General features: G+C 47.4%; 1 protein-coding gene across 1 annotated transcript in view; it reads right to left on the bottom strand.

Annotated features, from left to right (window-relative positions):
- LOC147121589 (solute carrier family 22 member 2-like) overlaps positions 1-19154 on the bottom strand; it is a 106841-nt gene extending 87687 nt beyond the window's left edge. Inside the window, exons 1-3 of the mRNA XM_085981950.1 lie at positions 18659-19154; positions 13881-13984; positions 13621-13775 (exon numbers count right to left, since the gene is read on the bottom strand). Coding sequence (XP_085838076.1) covers positions 13621-13775; positions 13881-13984; positions 18659-19069 — 670 coding nt within the window. The 5' untranslated portion in view covers positions 19070-19154. The remainder of the gene's footprint in view (positions 1-13620; positions 13776-13880; positions 13985-18658) is intronic.
- Between the last annotated feature and the right edge of the window lie 1085 nt (positions 19155-20239).

The following is a 20239-nucleotide window of genomic DNA, read 5'->3' as shown; positions in this document are numbered from 1 at the left end:
GCACCAGCGCAGACACTCACACCTCGGGGGGACCTTCGGGACAGAGAGTAGTGTTGTCACCTGGTGTATCACAGCTCACAAGTGAGCATCAGCAGATTGTGGAGACAGGGACAGCAGTGGAGAGTCCTCGTCGGAGGGCGCAGGACTCTGCCAGCTCGGCTCAGCTGCATGTTGACCCTCTGTCGCTGGGTCCATCCATAAGATCAGAGGTGATGGAACTCCATGCACAGATGCAGGAGTCTCTGGCAGGTTTTGTCTCCAGGGTCGCTGCGAGTGTGGAGCAAATTGGAGGAGTCCATAGCGAACATGAGCAGAGCCTTTGTGGAGTCAGTGGCGCATGAACGCATCAACACGGAAAGGATGGCTACCTACGTGGAAATGATTGCTGCCTTCATGGTAAGGCTGGCTACGGTAGAGGAGAGGAGGGCTACGGCCATGGAGGAGGTTAGTCGCCAGGGTATGGAAAACATGCTGAGTGTTCAGAATAGAATGACATCTCTTGAGGAGCGATGGGCATCTATTGAACAGAGAAACCAGACCTTCATGGAAGTCCTTCTGAGTAGGACTGTCATTGCAGATACGGGCCCCCATGGCCCCCCTGATGTGCAGCAAGGTGCTCTCAAGCCACTTGCAGGCGTGGAGGGGGGGCTGACCCATGAGAGGGAGGTTGGTGGCAGGCCTCAAGGAAATGGGGGTTCCTCTCTAAGCGCTCACACTTCCATGCCACTGCAGAGCCCTCGGTCAGAGCCCCGCCAGAGTCCACACCCAAGTGAGATAGACAGCAGCAGACTGCTGACGAACCCTCACAGGCTCGCCACCCCAGAGGACGCCCGCCAAAGGTGTCAAGACAGGAGCAGCAGGAAAGTGAGCAAGGGGCCTCCACATCTGCTGAAGCCACAGGGGAACCACTACGTAGGAGCACGCATAAGAGGAAAATAAAGCACAAGTAGTCACAAGGGTAGTCACTTGGGTGAAATTTTGTGTATATTGTAAAAATGCCATCAGTTGGTGTGATAAAAATAATAACTTCCGGGGAGTTATATCATCACTTCCTGTGAACTGTGAACTATGAACTATGAACTGTGTACATACCTCACTTCCTGTCATGTGTCACTTCCTGTTGGACTGGTATAAATACTGGTCTGTTCAGTATTGTAAGAGGCTTCTACCAGAGGCATGGTAAAGACCTCTCTTGTATATAGTGTGTTTATAAGTTACTTAAAGCTTACTTTAAAGTTACTTGATGGTAAGTCTCCTTTTTCTTACATCAATTTAAGTAACTTAATATTTACACTGACAAATACTAGACCTTCAGACAAACTCGGAAGTTAAGGATCCAGGGAACCACCCATCATGGAGAAAATCCTTAGACCTATTCGTCTGGACTTGGACCCGAATACACCAGCAGCTGGCAGGGTATGGAAGCATTGGTATCATACTTTTGAGAATTTTCTGGATGAATGTAAAGCGGATGCTCCTGCTAAATTGAAGATACTTGTCAATTATGTGACCCCAAAAGTGTTCGAATATGTTGATGACTGGGATAATTACGAAGAGGTGATTCGGGCACTTAAGAAACTGTATGCGAAGACCCCAAATGAGGTCTATGCTAGACATCTACTGGCCACAGCCCGACAAGGGCCAGGGGAATCAATTGACGAATTCCTGCAAGAACTTCGCAGGCTCAGCGTAGATTGTAACTTTCAGGCAGCCTCAGCTGAGCTGTACCACCAAGAAATGATTCGTGATGCTTTCATCTGCGGGATTGCCTCTCCATTTATACGCCAGCGTCTACTAGAAAGTAAAACACTTGAGCTACAAAAAGCTTTTGACCTAGCTTGTTCACTGGATTTGGCAAAGAGAAATGCAGACCTCTATCAGCTGCCCAGATCTCGATCTGCTGCTGTAGCTGCAACCAGACAATTCAAGCGGTCTCAGGTGAACCCTATCATGGGGGAATCTAATTCTGATAATTCTGATGAAGAAGAGGAGGACGACCCCACTTTAGCAGCCTCTTGGCAATCTAGGAAGGAATGCTTCTTTTGTGGAGATGCTTTTCACCCGAGGAAAATCTGCCCTGCTCGCAATGCAATCTGCAGTTATTGCGGGAAAAAAGGACACTTTGCTAAAGTTTGCCTATCAAGGGCCTCTACGAGGGCCAATCCAGCTAAGACCTACCGAACTGCCCCAATTAGGGCCTATCAAGATGCTCCAGCTAGGACCTATCAAGCTTCCTCTCGCGCTCTCTCCCGAAGAAGCACACCGAGAGTTTTAGCCACTCTCTGTGCAACGACACCAATTACAGCTGCTTGCCCACAGAACCTGTCTCAGGCAGCCACAAAAATTTCAATTAAAGGGCATACCTTAGATGCCTTAATTGACTCAGGAAGTACTGATAGTTTCATTAAGGAACAGATTGTTGCGAAATTGAAACTACATGTCTTCCCATCGGACCAGGCAATTGCGATGGCCCAGTCATCACTTAATACCAGAATCTCCGGCTTTTGTGTTGTTGATATGACACTTCATGGTCGTATGTATCCCTCCACCCGACTTTCGGCGCTCAAAGACTTATGTAGTGATCTCCTCTTAGGGCTGGACTTCCAAAAACAGCATAAGAAACTCACCATTGAGTTTGGTGGATCCAAACCCGGACTTACTATTTCTAATATACCGTCTAAATTACCATTTTGTGCATTATCAGCAGCTTCACTTGATGAACCCTCATTATTTGCCAGTATTCCGCCTCAATGCCAACCGATAATAACGAAATCGCGGCGCTTTAATCAGGAAGACCAATCTTTTATTGCGGCTGAAATCTCTCGACTTCTAGCAGAGGATATCATTGAACCATAGTACGATAGCAAAATACTGCAGATGTTGGAAATCCGAAATAACAACAGAAAATGCTGGAAAAACTCAGCAGGTCAGGCAACATCCGTGGAGAGAAATTTGAGTTGACGTTTCGGGTTTGACCCTTCTTCCTTTTCTCTCCAGTTTTGAAGAAGGGTCAAACCCGAAACGTCAACTCAAATTTCTCTCCACGGATGTTGCCTGACCTGCTGAGTTTTTCCAGCATTTTCTGTTGTTATTTATCATTGAACCATGTTCGTCGCCCTGGCGGGCTCAAGTCGTCATTGTCAAGAACCCTCTAAAACCTCACAAACAGCGACTATGCATCGATTATTCGCAAACCATCAATCAATATACCGACTTGGACGCCTACCCATTGCCACGCCTTGATGATATGGTTAATAAACTGGCCGAATACAAAGTGTTCTCAACTTACGATTTAAAAAGTGCCTATCATCAGTTACCCTTGAAGGTCTCAGATAAGCAGTACACAGCCTTTGAGGCTAATGGACGGCTGTACCAATTTCGTCGCCTCCCATTCGGGGTTACTAATGGAGTGGCTGTCTTTCAACGGGCAATGGATGGCCTGGTTAAGCAGGAAAACCTAAGGGACACTTTTCCCTATCTTGATAACATTACCATTGCAGGTCACGATCAACAGGAACACGACTCCAACCTCCAAAAATTTCGGGATGCCCTCCATCGCCGTAATTTGACCCTGAATGAATCCAAATCTGTTGAGTCGCGACCGACCATCAACATCCTTGGCTACTGCGTAGGCAATGGTATCATTAAGCCAGACCCAGAAAGACTTCGCCCGCTCCAAGAGCTCCCGTCACCTAAGAATCCGGCTTCTTTACGTCGGGCTCTCGGTCTGTTTGCATACTACGCTAAATGGATTCCTCATTTTTCGGACAAAATCCAACCCTTGCTGCATGCTAGATCATTTCCACTGGGAACAGCGGCTGTTGCAGCCTTTAACCTTCTCAAAAAACAGTTGGAGAAAGCGGCTCTTCACTCCATTGATGAGAATCTCCCTTTCGTGGTTGAATGTGATGCCTCGGAGGTAGCGATCTCGGCTACTCTGAATCAGGAAGGTCGTCCTGTAGCATTTATGTCCAGGACCTTACAAGGTGCCGAGCTACATTATCCTCCGGTTGAGAAAGAAGCCACAGCCATCATAGAGGCAGTACGGAAGTGGAACCATTTTCTAGCTCGCCAGCACTTTACATTGATCACGGACCAACGATCAGTCGCCTTCATGCTCGATAATCGAAAATGAACCAAAATTAAGAATAATAAAATACAACTTTGGAGGATGGAACTGGCCTCTTTTGGTTATACCATTCTCTATCGGCCTGGCAAGGAGAATGTGGCCCCGGACACCCTCACACGGGCATTCTGCTCCACTATGTCATCCTCCACCCTCATGGATGTCCACAATGGTTTGTGTCATCCTGGCGTTACGCGCATGCTACATTTCGTACGATCACGGAATCTCCCTTTTTCCACTGGAGATGTAAAGAAAATATGCTCAGAATGCCGGCTTTGTGCGGAATTAAAACCTCAGTTCTTCCGCCCCTCAGATGGTATACTCATACATGCAACCCAACCGATGCAACGACTTAGCATCGATTTTAAGGGCCCAGTGCCCTCTTCAACTCGGAACACATATTTGCTCACCATGATCGACGAATATTCACGTTTTCCGTTTGCCTTCCCCTGCTCCAATATGCTGGCATCCACAGTAATCTGCTGCCTTGAGCAGGTATTTTCTCTCTGTGGCATGCCGGCTTATATTCACTCAGATCGGGGTCCATCCTTTATGTCAAGGGAACTCAAGGACTACCTCTCAGAACAGGGAATTGCTACAAGCAAAACAACACCATACCATCCCATCGGAAATGGGCAGGTAGAGAGGTATAACGGTATCATCTGGAATTCCGTACGTCTCGCTTTAAGATCTCGGGGCCTACCAGACCAGCAATGGGAAACAGTGCTTCCGGATGCATTGCACTCTATACGGTCCCTGCTTTCTACAGCCACAAATACTACACCTCATGAGCGGTTCTTTGGATTCCAGCGTCGCTCATCTCATGGGACATCACTCCCGTCATGGCTAACTACTCCTGGACCTGTATTACTCCGAAGATACGTTCGGACGTCTAAAAATGACCCTCTTGTAGACGAGGTCGAACTAACCGATGCCAACCCCACCTATGCAAACATACGATATTCCGACGGCCGAGAATCTACCGTATCATTACGGGATCTGGCTCCCTGCCCACCAGGACCTAGTGGGACATCGGGTGATGGCATTTCACCAGGAAACTCTTGGGACCTATCGGGTACCCCTCTCCAGGATCCTGATCGGACACCAACTAGCTTGGTGCCGGTAGAACCCCGTGCTCAAGGTTGCGACCCTCCCAGTACCACGCATGAAAGTACTTGTCCGCCACAGACCAGCTCTGCACCTCCCTCTGAACAGAGGCAGTCTGACTTTGAACCTATTGGGGCTCGTACTCGAAGCCATGATCTCCCCGACCCTTCACAGGGCAATCCAGGCCACACGGACTCTGGCCAATGGCCAACCGCATGTAAGCGGACCAGCGACCCTCTACGACGGGAATCCAAACGGGTGCGACTCTTCCTTGTTCGGCGGCTGCGGACCAAAAGGTAGACCACAGCCTCCTAAACCTGCAGGAGGGAAGAATGTGATAAAAATAATAGCTTCCGGGGAGTTATGTCATCACTTCCTGTGAACTGTGAACTATGAACTATGAACTGTGTACATACCTCACTTCCTGTCATGTGTCACTTCCTGTTGGACTGGTATAAATACTGGTCTGTTCAGTATTGTAAGAGGCTTCTACCAGAGGCATGGTAAAGACCTCTCTTGTATATAGTGTGTTTATAAGTTACTTAAAGCTTACTTTAAAGTTACTTGATGGTAAGTCTCCTTTTTCTTACATCAGTTGGTTCTTGTGCATAAAAATTCTGATGGCAACTGTTGCAGTTCTGGCGTGTGTCATTTCGCGAATGGGGCTTTCACATTGAGGGCTTAGGATTACATGCAGTTGTCAGGATGCTGGTCAAATAGCTAGGAATCTGCAGGGTTTGGCCATTGTTGATGCACAGGTAAGGAGCTGCGAGGCACAAGAGTTTGATTTACTAGGCTAAGCAAATCTGGCCAGGATGAATGCGTTCCTTGCAACCCGGGCAGCAATGTTCTTGCGTAATGCTGCCGCTGGTTGATGGCCCTCTGCAGTATGCTCATTTTCGCCCTCCTCCTCCTCCTCCTCCTCCTCCTCCTCATCAACATCATCATCATCTGAGGAGGGTATGTGAGGAGCCACTTGGTCCTCAGGAATCTGCAAGCCACGACGCTGTGCCATGTTGTGGAGTGCACAGCAAACCACGACGATTCTGGAGACCCTGGCTGCTGAGTACTGTAGGGCTCCACCTGATCTATCCAGGCATCTGAAGCGCATCTTCAGCAAGCCGATGGTTTGCTCAATAATGGATCTGGTGGAAATGTGGCTGGAGTTGTAGTGCTCCTCAGCTTCGTTAGCTGGCCTCCTTAACGGCGTCATTAGCCAAGTCCTCAGGGGATAGCCCTTGTCTCCAAGTAGCCATCCGTGAAGTTGGTCTGGTGGCCTGAATAGTGGAGGCACACTAGACTGGCGCAGTATGAAGGAGTCATGGCAACTGCCAGGGTACTTGGCACAAAATTGCAAAATCTCCTTCTTGTGGTCACACACCAGCTGAACGTTAAGGGAGTGGAAACCCTTGCAGTTGACAAAAATACCTGGATTGTGATGGGGTGCCCTAAGGGCCACATGTGTGCAGTCAATGACGCCCTGCACCCTTGGAAAGTCTGCCAGATGAGCTAATCCAAGCGCTCGCGCCATCACATTAGCACGATCCCTGGTGAAATGGATGTGATTGTGCACGAGGGCAAAGAGGCCATTGGTTACCTGCGTGATGCAAGTGTGCGCGGTCGACTGGGAGATGCCGCTGATGTCTGCTGATGACCCCTGGAATGAGCCTGAGGCAAAAAAGTTGAGTACGGTGGTGACTTTGATGGCCACTGATAAGGAGTGTCCACCTGGTCCTCTGGGCAGCAGGTCTTGCTGTATCATTGCGCAGCTGTCAGTCACTACCTCTCGCGAAAGTCGGAGCCGCCTTTGGCACTGCTGCTCAGTCATGTTGAGGTAGCTGACCCTGTGTCTGTAGACCCTGTTTAGGGGGGTATCTCCTGCGCCGACGGGCTTCCATGCGCTGGCCCCTTCTGGCCTGTGCTGCCTCAGGTGGGTGAGCAGCAGCCTGTCGCTCCTGCTGCTGCTGCTGTTGTTCCTGGTTCTGCTACTGCCGCGCCTGGTGCTCGAGCTCCTCTAATGCCAAGAAGGGAAGGAGAAAAATGGCTCTCATGCTTCTGGCATATGCCTCCGCTGAGGAAGCGCTGAGTGAGGGTGGCGAGAGGGGTTTCCCAGGAGTTCACACTGGAGATGTGTGTGAGGCTCCAACCTTCCACAGGTGTGGTTAAGCCTGGTAAAAGTTGCCCCAGGCCAGAAACAACAAAGTCCTGCCACTTGTAAATGATGACTGATCAGATCGCCTCGTTAATGGTTGACCTGCAGCTGATAGTCAGCAAGCCAATAGTGCTCACGCCAGGTTTCACGTGGGAAAAGGGTTAAAAATGCAAGGGCCTGTTAAAATGGCATTATAAAGGCCAATTATTGCTGATTAAGGGCCTTAAAGACCAGTCCCGCCTGTTGGCGGCAGGACTGATTCGGGACCATCAGACAGGCCTGGGTTAAAATGGCTCGGGGTTGGGAACCAGGCGAGGGGGGGTCCCGCCCACCATTTTTAGCAATTTTAACCCCCCGCACGCCTCAAAGCCCGCCTCACGGCTCAGTTAAAATCGACCCCGTTGTGTGGGACAAATTATTTGGAATACCAACTGTTTCCATATTATGCATTCTCACATACTTCCTAGAGATATCTGTATAATGTTGGAATGGTTTTTATTCAGTGTTGCCCACCCAGGGGCTTAGCCAACCGTAGAATACGGTCACTGGGAGGGATGGGGCGGGGAGGGGAGGGTCCCAGCTTCCCACGGAGGACTCCCTCCATCGTGTTGTGTGGCACTATCACCGTGCCAAATGGGATAGATTCAGAACGGATCCAGCAGCTCAAACCTGAACATCCTTGGGGCTCTGTAGGCCAGCAGCAGCAGCAGAATTGTATTCCACCACAATCTGTAACCTCATGGTTATCCCTCACTCTACCATTATCATCAAGCTAGGTGACCAACCCTGGTTCAATGAGGAGTGCAGAAGAGCATGCCAGGAGCAGCACCAGGCATACCTGAAAATGAGGTGCCAACATGGGGAAGCTGCAAAACAGGACTACATGCATGCTAAACAGCGAAAACAGCATGCTATAGACAGCTAAGCGATCCCATACTGTGGCTACAACAGCAGGTCAGAGGTTGGGTATTTTGCAACAAGTGACTCACCTCCTGATTCCCCAAAGCCTTTCCACAACCTACAAGGCAAAAGTCATGAGTGTGATGGAAAACTCTCCACTTGCCTCAATGAGTGCAGCTGCAATAACACTCAAGAATCTTGACACCATCCAGGACAAAGCAGCCTGCTTGATTGGCACCCCATCCACCACCTTAAACATTCACTCCCTCCACCACCGGCGCACCATGGCTGCAGTGTGTACCATCTACAAGATGCACTGCAGCAACTCGCCATGGCTTCTTCAACAGCACCTCCCAAACCCATGACCTCTACCACCTAGAAGGACAAGGGCAACAGGTGCTTGGGAATTCCATCACCTACAAGTTCCCCTCTAAGTCACACACCATCCTGACTTGGAAATATATCACCGTTCCTTCATCGTTGCTGGCTCAAAATCCTGGAACTCCCTCCCTAACAGCACTGTGGGAGTACCTTCACCACATGGACTGCAGTGGTTCAAGAAGGTGGCTCACCACCACCTTCTCAAGGGCAATTAGGGATGGGCAATAAATGCTGGCCTTCCTGGCGATGCCCACATCCCGTGAATGAATACATTTTGAAAAATCAGCCAGGATTCCCATTCCATATCATTTACCAGAAAGAATAGCCCTGAAATTCCTATGTTTTCCAGCACAAACAATCATGCAATCTGGGTGCAGGCATGAGGAATGTGGGGTTGAAATCAGTCTGCAGTGTTCTCAACCCTTACTGCCTGTGATCCAAGATTCTGTCATGATACCATTGGAAGAGACAGTACTGGTGGGATAACATCCCCAAGAAATCCTGCCAGATTCACCTTTCTGGAAGGCAGTGCATGATGGAGGCACACTTGCTGTCTAGGAGCATATGTGGGGCCCAGAATGTGGGTTTCCCAATGACAGTCGATCTCAGACCAATTGATCAATATCAAGAAACAGGCGACTGAGGCACTGGGGGTAATTTTTACTGAGAGAGTAAAACCGACGATATCGGATTGGCTGCCTGTTATACCCATCTCCTGATTTTCATCTCCATTTACTTTAATCAAGAGAGGTGTAGAACAGATGACTAACCTGATATCATCCTCTTTACACTATCAGCAAGTTAAAATTACACCCATTGCCTTTATTCCAAAAACAGGTTAGCACTTTGGGCAGATTGGCCAGAACCATCCCTCTACTGATGGAGCAGCAAGGTGCTGCTCTATCATTCCTGCTGCAGCAGATACCCAAGTACTGCCTAAGTGGGATTTGGAAGGGGTCAATGCTGGTTCAAACTGGTGGGCTGAAGTCTTGGCCTGCTGTATTTCTAGAGAAGCAGAGGCCTGTCAGGAATTTCGCTGCTATAAGCATGAACTTTACAAAAGGATTGGATTATTCTTGCAATGCCTCATACAGTTAAATAGCCTGCCAACATGCGTTTCCCAGGCTCACATACCATGAATGGACATCTGTGCAGAGTATAAGAGGGCTGGCATGGTATGAAATAGTATCCCAGCACAATTCACTCTCTCCAGGAAAAGTCAAGCAATTGGAAAGAGGACTAAATCAAGCCATGAAAATACAAATTAATAAACATTTATTTATTAATTTTTGCGCCAGTTTTCACCCATCCTTTCCCGAAGGCACTGATTTGCTGAGTAACTGCTCCATGCTTCTACCTTCTGGTACCTCTCCCAAATTACCACTCATCCTGTGTGAGCCCAGACACTAACCTGGATTATAATAGCAAAATACTGCGGATGCTGGAAATCTGAAATAACAACAGAAAATGCTGGAAATACTCAGCAGGCCAGGCAGCATCCGTGGAGGGAGAAACGGTTAACGTTTCAGGTCTGGGACCCTTCATCAGAACTGGAAAAAGCTGGAAATGTAACAGATTTTAAACAGGTGCAGAGACGGGGTGGGGGGGGGGGGGGTTTAGGAGGGGAGGAAGGAATTGAAAGAACATGCTGTGAAAATGTTGCAAATGGGAATGGCAAAATCATACTGCATGAAAAATGGGGGCAGGGATTATTATCTGAAATTGTTGAACTCCATGTTGAGTCCGGCAGGCTGTAAAGTGCCCAATCGAAAGATGAGGTGCTGTTCCTCGAGCTTACATTGAGCTTCATTAGAACAATGTATTAGGCCGAGGACAGAGAGATCAGAGTGGGAGTGAAGTGGAAAATTAAAGTGACAGGCGACCGGAAGCTCAGGGTCACCCTTACGGACTGAACGGAGGTGTTCCGCAAAGCGGTCGCCCAATCAGCGTTTGGTCTCCCCAATGTAGAGGAGACCGCATCGTGAGCAGCGAATACAGTGTATTAAATTGCAAGAAGTACAAGTAAATTGCTGTTTCACCTGGAAGGGGTGTTTGGGGCCTCGGACAGTGGGAAGGGAGGAGGTAAAAGGGCATGTGTTGCATCTCCTGCGCTTGCACGGGAAGGTGCCAGGTGAAGGAGAAGGGCTGTTGGGGGTGATTGAGGAGTGGACCAGGGTGTCGCGGAGGGAGTGGTCCCTTCAGAATGCTGAAAGGGGAGGTGAGGGGAAGATGTGTTTGGTGGTGGGATCACGTTGGAGGTGGCGGAAATGGCGGAGGATGATCCGTTGAATGTGGAGGCTGGTGGGGTGAAAGGTGAGGACAAGGGGAACCCTATCATGGTTCTGGGAGGGAGGGGAAGGAGTGAGAGCAGAAGTGCGGGAAATAGAATGGGCACAGTCAAGGGCCGTGTCAACCACAGTAGAGGGGAATCCTCAGTTGAGGAAAAAGGAAGATATGTCGGAAGCACTGGTATGGAAGGTGGCATCGTCAGAACAGACGTGGCAGAGATGGAGAAACTGGGAGAATGGAATAGAGTCCTTACAGGAAGTGGGGTGGGAGGAAGTGTAGTCCAGGTAGGATTCTTCATCTCATTTTGGGTAGTACTGGGGCAGGCAGTTGTGGGAAATCGGTTCCTGTCGGAAGCTCGCCAATCGTCACGAAATATGGGTGAGCCATGTCAAAAGTAGGCAGTGATCGTGGAATGACATCAAAGGTCACATTTTCTGACATTGCCACCATTGCCACGATTTCTCCTACCACGGCGGGTCCGTGGAGGGCGACGTCGGTGGTGGGTCCCGGCCTCACTACTGGCTCCAGCCAGCTGTCCAAAATGATTTTCTCCTGATTGGGCTTGTTAAGCCCGCCCAGCGCATTTGCCGGCCAATTGACGGAAGCGGGTTTGATGACGTCATTTGATGACGCATCATCAGCCGGTTCCCTTAAAGGGACCATGCGCAAATTGATTTTGACAGTTGTGCTGTCAGTGTTCTACAGCATTGAGGTGCTGCAAACACTGACAATGACTGCACAAAGGCTGCACCCAGGCTCTCCCATTACTCCCTCCAGAGAGTTGGCATCAGGAGGACCAGGCTGCGGTGGTGCAAACCTTTTAATGATCTCAGTAGATCACAAAACGTTACTGCAAAGCTACACTCAACCTCATCCTGCTGTGCCACTCATCACACCCCCATCACTCTGCCTTATCTACCCTACTCCTGCACATCCTTACTCACACCAACTTACCTTGCATCTCCACCCACCCCTCTCTATCTACATTATCACATCCCCATCTCACTAACCATCACTCACACTCACCCTCATCTTAGCCCAATCACACCAACTAACAACACACAAGGGTAGGCACTTGTGTGCGTTATGCAATGTTCATGTAACGTTTCTGTTAATGTGGTGTCAAACATTGAAATTTTTATTTTGAACATTTGCGTTCTTGGACATATCTGTGTGCACCTTTGGATGTGGCTTAGTGAGTTGCAGTGAATGGTGAGACATAACGGTACCCCCGCAATGGTGATGAGTATGAATGGAATGGCTTTGGCATTGTAGGGATGCTTTATGGTGTTGGTGTGGGGTGGTGCCAACCTGGCGCATCATGTGGCAGCCAGGGTGTACAGTGTCAAGTGAAGTAAATCTGGCCATGGTGAGGGCATCACTGGCCGCCCAGGTAGCAATGTGGCTGGGTGCTGATGCCCTCTGTCCTGTGCAGTATCAGTTGATTGCGGAGAAGGTTGGTGTTGTTGTTGGTGCTGCTGGTGTGCCTGGTGCTGCTGGTGTTGGAGCTGATCGTGGTGGGATTCTGAAAATCAAGGTGAGATAGTTTCAATGGCACCGATGCTGATGTAATAGATGGCAGGTGAACTTGAGATGACAGAAGCGATCTGTCAATGGTGAGATAGGTTGTTCCAATGAGGTGACACTGGATAGAGAGTTTGCTCCAAACACTTGCAACCTGCATAAAGCTCAATCTGTCTTCCAAATGCAGTGAGCAACAGCTTCTGAGCTTGGAAAGTGAACAGCTGTGAGATGGGAGCTTTTATAGACCATTTTCGGCTGTCAAGTAATGAGATGAATCCATGGTCATACAACTCCCGACCTGCTTACCTGACGTGATCCCCGAGCAGCGTGGACCCCGTGGGTGACCTCGTAAAATGTCAAGGTGAGCGCAAAATACTTCTTAATGGTCTGTTAACAAAGTCATAATGACCCGCTGTTAAATAAAATGTTTTTTCCCACCTGACCCACCACTGAATGTACCCGCTGACCCCCTGAAAAATTCCCCCCAGTGTTAAAGCAATCAAAGGGTTTTGACCATTGACATCCCTTCCCCTGGTTAGTGAAATCAATCGCAGGTGATCAGTTCACTCCTTCCATTCACACAATTTAAACTTAATCTTCAAAATGCACCTCTCTTTATACTACTGCGCAAGCACTTGGCCTTGCTCTGATGATGCAGGCTCATATAAGTAGGAGTGTCTGCATGTAACAAATGGAATCAGTCCAATAGCCTATTAATTCATCTCAGGCAGTGGCTGCAATGGAACTGAATATCAGGCGCTACGGATACAGGCGGCCGATCTGATACCACCCATTTTGCGCCACCGTCCGAGACGATTTTCTAGTCCTATACAACTAACAAATAATACATGTCCAATAGCTTATTAAATAGGAGTGTCTACAACTAACAATTGAGGCCAGTCTAATAATGAATTAAAAACAAAAAGGAAAGAAAAATGTTCTTTTATATAGTGCCTTTCATGAGGACGTCCCAAAGTGCTTCACAGCCAATGAAATACTTTTGAAAATGTGAGGAAACTAAAAATGATACCAGACCAATAGCTAATTAAACAGGAGTATCTACTCATAGCAAATACTAGCAGTGCCATTGATCATTGTGGGTACAAATACTAATTACTCATATAAGAAAGTAAAAGCTTACTTAAGACGTAGGCACTCAGCCAGCCTCCCTTGCTGAGCAATCCTTGCAGAGTGCGGAAGATGAGGAACCAAATGTAATTTGGTGCTAATGCCACTGCAATCCCTGCCACCGTGGTCGCAAACACAGAAAACAAGAAGCACAGTTTTCTACCATATCTATGAAAAACAGAGCAAAGTTTTCAGGTTTAAATAAGTAAACAATATTGAATATCACCAAATGTGTAATTGGCAAATGACAATGTAGATGTGAATTATACATACATGTCTGCTGCATAACCCAAGAACATTGTTCCAATCATAAATCCCAGATTTAGACAAGCTTGAGACAGGTCCACCTTCCAGGCATCAGCACACACAAGTCCGAACTGTACAAGTGATGTAGGGAGACAAGAATGGCACCATAACATTATTAATCTGAGGTTTCATACTTTTTGAACTGTTTATTTATTGAAGCTAAGCCTGATTCTGTGCTCATCACACGCCTGCACATGCCCACTTTCCAGCAGGAATCACTGGATATGTGATAGGGACAGTAATCTTGGCTAATGTTCCTTCTCCATGGCTCAACTGCACTGAGGTGAAGTGTGATGTTTCCCTTACTGCCGCTGCAGCTGAGATCAGCTGACTCAGCATGGGCCATGGATCAACCTGGGACTTCCCTGATCTGTATGGCTTGATTCCACTTAATTCCTTTATCAACTGAGCCTTGGAGGAGCCCTTCTGTGGAGCTTGAACTGAACAAGTCTCATGAAGAGCTATGATTATGGAAACACAAAGGGGTTGAAACTGAGCCCGTATAGCGCTACCACCGAAGAACAATTTCACCCCAAAATTCACAGCACAAGGTCCTTAGATATCAATTTGCTGCGATCTGGACTTCCTCTTCCAGAAAACAGGAAATCTAAAAAGGGAGATTAGAAAGGCTAAGAGGGAGTACGAGGGAAAAAAATAACTAAAAACAATGCGCAACTAAAAAGCACATTAGTCGTAAGAGGATGGTCATGAAGGAGGCAAGCTATAGTGAATAATGGGGGAGTGGCAGAAACTAAGAGGACTGAGGGTTCCAAATCTGACTCTACCCGTCAGGAGATGGGGTAAGCCGAGACACTGTCGGCCACTTTATCTTACTTCAGTTGTTGGTGAACGACTGGAGTCTGACATTGGGACTTGAAGTTACAAACTACTTGGCATGAGTTAATTAGGGCCAGTCAGCATGGATTTCTAAAGGGAAAATTGTTCTTGAACAATCTCATAGACTTCTTTGAAGAACTAACAGTGAGGATAGATAAAGGAAATACAGTGGATGTGTTTATTTTGCATTTTCAAAATGAATTTGACAAGGTATTACACAAGAGACTTATGAGACAGATAAGGGCGCACAGAACTAAGGGGATGTGGCCATTTGGATAGAGAGATGGTTGGAGGCAGAAAGCAAAGGATAAGGGTAAAAGAAAGTTTACTGATCCACCAAATTTTGGGGTGCGGGGGGAGGGCGGAGGCTATATATGAAATTGTGATGAAGATTGTGGAAGACATAGATAGGCTAGCAGGATTGGCAAAAGATTCAGTTCATTGTGGGAAATATGATGTAATACATTTTGGAAGTAAGAATAGGAAAAATAAATAAACCTTAAATGGTCAGTTTTAATGAAGTAAAGAAGCAGAAGGGTCTTGGTATTCAGATACACCGGTCATTAAAGGTGGCAGCACAAGCAGATAAATACATTAAAAAGGCAAACAGAATCGTTGGTTTTAGAGATTGAGGTGCAGAATACAAGGAGGTGATGTTGACTTGTACAAGACCTTAATTAGGCCATAGTTGATGTGTTGTGTAAAGATTTTGGCACCTCATTATAGAAAGAACATAAAAGCAATGGGGAAAATTGCAGCATCGATTCACTGGGACTTAACCAGGAATGAGAGGGTTACAGAGAGGAAAAGAGACTTGAGAGGGTAGAACTTTTTTCACTGGAGCCAAGAAAGTTAAGAAGGCACCTGATAGAGGTAATTAAGGTTATAAAGGATTATATAAGGTAATTGGTGATAGTTTGTTTCCACTGGTCAATGAGAGGGCACAAATTGAAGATAATCATACAAAGTATGAAACAGGAATTTAGAAAAAAACATTCTTTAGATAATGGCTGTTTAGAATGTAACATTCTCAACCAAAAACCATTGTTGAGGGCAGAGTCCATAAAGTCTTTTCAAAGGGAATTTTTTATTTGTTCACAGGATGTGAGCGTCGCTGACAAGGCCACCATTTATTGCCCTTGAGAAGGTGGTGTTGAGCCACCTTCTTGAATTGCTGCAGTTCTTTGTAGTGGTTTGATACAACTGAGTGGCTTGCTCGGCCATTTCAGAGGGCGTTTAATAGTCAACCACATTCCTGTGGGTCTGGAGCAGACCGGGTAAGGATGGCAGATTTCCTTCTCTAAAGGACATTAGTGAACTGGATGGGTTCTTGCAACAATCTGGTAGTTTCATGGTCACCATTACAGATACTTGCTTTTCATTCCAGATTTATTTAATTAACTGAATTTAAATTCGCAGCTGCTGTGGTGGGATTGGAACTGATGTAGCTGGATTACTAGTCCCATAACATAACCACTACGCTACCGTACCCAGGTAATTAAAATGTTAAATATTAATAGAGCATGAGGAGAGATCAAGGGGTCGATTTTAACTCAGGTGCGGGGAATTGTCGTGTTCCCCAAATTTGGTGTTTCCCACACGAATCTAAATGGGTGTGTGAGATTGATGCAATTTTAACTCAATTGGCCAATTGATTTCCAACGTGTGGGAACCCTTGGCAATTGAGTATTTCCAGTCAGAAAGTCGCAGAATATGACGTCATTATTGCTGCTGCATTTAGGGTCTGCAACAAGCCTTGCTTCTTCTGCAGGCTGCCAACCTTTTGCCCTTTCATGCTACAGGGACCTGGAGGCAGAATGACCAGCGAGAGACCTAGGTCTGCTCCCAGGTTTGATGATGCTGCCCTGCAAGCTTTAGTTGAGGGAGCAGGAGCTCATAAAGAGGTGCTCTTCCCTTCTTCAGGGAGGAAGATGCCTCCCCAGCAGACAAAGGCTGCATGGCTGCAAGTGGCAGAGGAGGTCAACTCCTTATCAGCTACCCGCAGAACCTGGATACAGTGCAGGAAGAGATTTCATGACATTCTGCGCACTGGAAAAGTGAGTATGAAGTTCCCATCACTCTCAATCTGATCTCCATTGCCTCTCCTCACCAGCACTCAGCTTTAGCAAACTCTTCCTCCACATCCCACTTGACACTGACATCCATGCACCCTTACCCATTCCCTCTCTCTCTATGCTCAGATTCACCTAACTATTCGACTATGCAGCCCTCACACTCCCTATCACACTGATGCTATGAAAACAACTGACAACACACAGGGAGGGCCCTTGGTCTTGCCACCTCACTCCATCTTTGTCTCCTTCTAAGCATCTATGCTATGGATTCTCTACACTCACTCCTTCATTCTCACTCAAACTCCACTTGTCTCCCTCATTGCAGGAAAAGAGAGCTCACAATAAAAGAGAATGAGCGAGAACAGGAGGAGGGCCACCATCAGTAGCCCACCTCACCCCCTGGGAGGAGGCGGTCCCCATGGTCCCCTGATGTGCAGCAAGGTGCTCCCAAGCCACTTTCAAGCGCTGGCCCCTTCTGGCCTGTGCAGCTTCAGGTGGGTGAGCAGCAGCTTGGTGCTCCTGTTGCTGCTGCTGATGTTCCTGGTTCTGCTGGTGCCGCGGCTGGTGTTCGAGCTCATCTAATGCCCAGAAGGGAAGGAAATAAATGGATCCCATGCTTCTGGTATATGCCTCCGTTGAGGAAGCGCTGAGTGAAGGTGGCGAGCGGGGTTTCCCAGGAGGTCACATTGGAGAAGTGTGTGAGGCTCCAACCTTCCACAGGTGTGTTTAAGCCTGGTAAAAGTTGCCCCAGGCCTGAAACAACAAAGTCCTGCCACCTGCAAATGATGACTGATCAAATCTCCTCTTTAATGGTTGACCTGCAGCTGATAGTCAGCAAGCCAATAGTGCTCGCGCCAGGTTTCACAGGCATGATCCCCACCAGGCGCAATATACGTGGGAAAAGGGTTAAACAGGCAAGGGCCTGTTAAAATGGGATTATAAAGGCCAATCAGTACTGTTTAAGGGCCCTAAAGACCAGTCCCGCCTGTTGCAGGCGGGACTGATTCAGGACCATCAGACACGCCTGGGTTAAAATGGCTCGGGGTCGGGAACCAGGCGGGAGGGATCCCGACCCCCAGGTTTTGCGATTTTAACCCCCCACACGCCTCAAAGCCCGCCTGACGGCTCAGTTAAAATCAACCCCCAAGAGTGGGATTAGACCAGATCACTGGTATGGAGAAGAACACCAGCATGTTCCTGAGCAGCAACATTCCATGAATCTATGCTTCAGTTACATGATCTCCTGTCTTGTGCGATGTTGGTTTAAAGCCTGGGAGTACACAATTTGGGAAGTCTGAAATTGTGTTCCAATTAGGGTGAGGTTCTAAATAGCCTCTAAATTAAACTTCTTACATATGAGGAGAAATATAGTGTCCTTCAATGACTGTGTGTCATAGAATCAGAGAAATGACAGCACATAAAGAGACGCTTCAGTCCATCGTACCTGTGCCTGTACAAGCTCTTCAGCTGAAGCTATCTACTGTAATCCCATTTCACTGCCCTTTCCCCGTGTCCTTGTGACTTGCTGCTTGGGATATTAGGCATTTGGCTAAATACAGATAGATGTGAAAATACCTAAGCTACACTGAGGCTGCAACCACTGACAAGTGCTTGCTGCAGCCTTTCCCTGACTATGGGGTTTAGATATGCATTTTAAACAACTTTGTGGACTCTTCTGGATCAGCTGTTTTGCTTCACTACCAGAATTAGATGGGGTAATGTACCACTAGATATTGCTCAAGATTTGCAGCCTTGGTCTCACTGTCAAAATTCTTCTTTGGCCGCTGCTAATTTGCTAACATACTTGGCATGATCTCCAGTCAGGAAACTCACCTCCGTCACAATGCTCGGGAACGAATCATCTTCAAAAACCCACCCGTCCCGGCACGTCGTAAGTGGTAGGTCTGCCGACCCATTCTGGAGAAATGGGAGTGGATTTTCACAGCTGACTGAAGTGGCGTTCCATTCTATATCATATCTCTCACAACGACTGTACGAGGAGCTGCCAGCACTGTCAGGAGGCACCGTATAATTCCTTTCTTCTTCAAGGGACCAGCCACACTTATTCCTCAACTCAGCCACTCCAGGGCTCCTGCACCAGTGGTTGGGAGTGACGGCTAAAAAAACAATTCCGACATACAAATAGGAGAACATTGCTGATGTTATGCATATTAGAAAGAAAACTTTCTTTTGGTAGACACCAAACCCCCCAACTTCTTCCAAAAGATCATCAAAGGTGGCCATCGCTCAAGATATTTTCACCAGCACTTTAGTAAGTTGCTTCAGTTGAATATGTTACCTGCAGAATGATTTTTATGCCTGCAGGACAGTAACAGAACTGAAGTGGTTTTGGATCAAAGGTCTTTAAACCAATTGTGTAAATAATGGAGTTAATAAATAAAGGACAAACTGTGTTTCAGATTCCGTGCCATTGTTTGAATTGTGGATAGTTGGCATGTGTGCTATCTCTCAGTCACTCTGCCCTTGTCTCTCATGCACATATTGGGGGAAATTTTTACCTAAAAAAGTGAGTGTGTTTGGGAGCGGGCATGTGGCTAAAAGAGATGAAACTGACCGGGACGGAAAGCCGGCTCGAATTCGCTGACTTCCGCTTTTAACTGCACGCTTTCGGCTGTGTGTGAGAAACCCCCTTGGGAAAGGCGGGTTGGCAATTGAAAGATGTTAAGAGGCAATTAGGAGCTGCTTTAACTCAAGATTTGAGCTTTAACTCTGAGTGCACAGGTTTTCCGGGCTTCCTGGAACTCGCTAGTGAAAGCAAGGTGATAGTGCGACTTGAGGGGGCTGACCAAATGACAGGCAAACAAACCTATAAGTACTCACACTTGTGCTCCCTTGCCTAAGTGAAAGGTTCCTGGACAGGGGGATCACTACTTTGCAGCTGATTTCCACAACTTTTCAGGACATTTCTGCTACCTTGGATTTTTGTGAGCCTGATCTACACTTTCCATCTGTCAGGCATCAGTTCAGCATGGATGCCGCTTCTGCAGCCTTACCTTGGAACTCAAATGAGGACCAAGATGAGCTTCAGCAGCAACAGCACTGGCAACAGGAGAAGCACCAGCAGGATCAGCAGCCTCAGACAATGTTAAAGGCTCAGAGACCCCAGGAACCAGGCCTCAGTGACCTATTCCTGAACTTTTCACTCGAGGAACTCAGTGTTCCCTGGGCACATAGGTCAGGGAAAATCTACCCTATGGTTAGTTAATAGTATGACATGAAAAATAGTCAGTAGTATTAAACTGAGCCAAGTTGCTAAATATATTATCCGACAACTCAAATGAACAACCCAAGCGTGCTTTAGGTCACTTGAAAAGATCAGAGCTTCCCCTGTCTGCGAAGTGTGACTGACCTTCTGATCCCCACACAACTTGATTAATAATTGCTACTATTATG

The sequence above is a fragment of the Somniosus microcephalus genome, chromosome 3 (genome assembly GCF_052327205.1).
Source record: "Somniosus microcephalus isolate GS21.2 chromosome 3, FLI_Smic_1.0, whole genome shotgun sequence".
NCBI classification, from domain to species: domain Eukaryota; kingdom Metazoa; phylum Chordata; class Chondrichthyes; order Squaliformes; family Somniosidae; genus Somniosus; species Somniosus microcephalus.
This window is presented reverse-complemented; position numbering and strand designations above follow the sequence as displayed.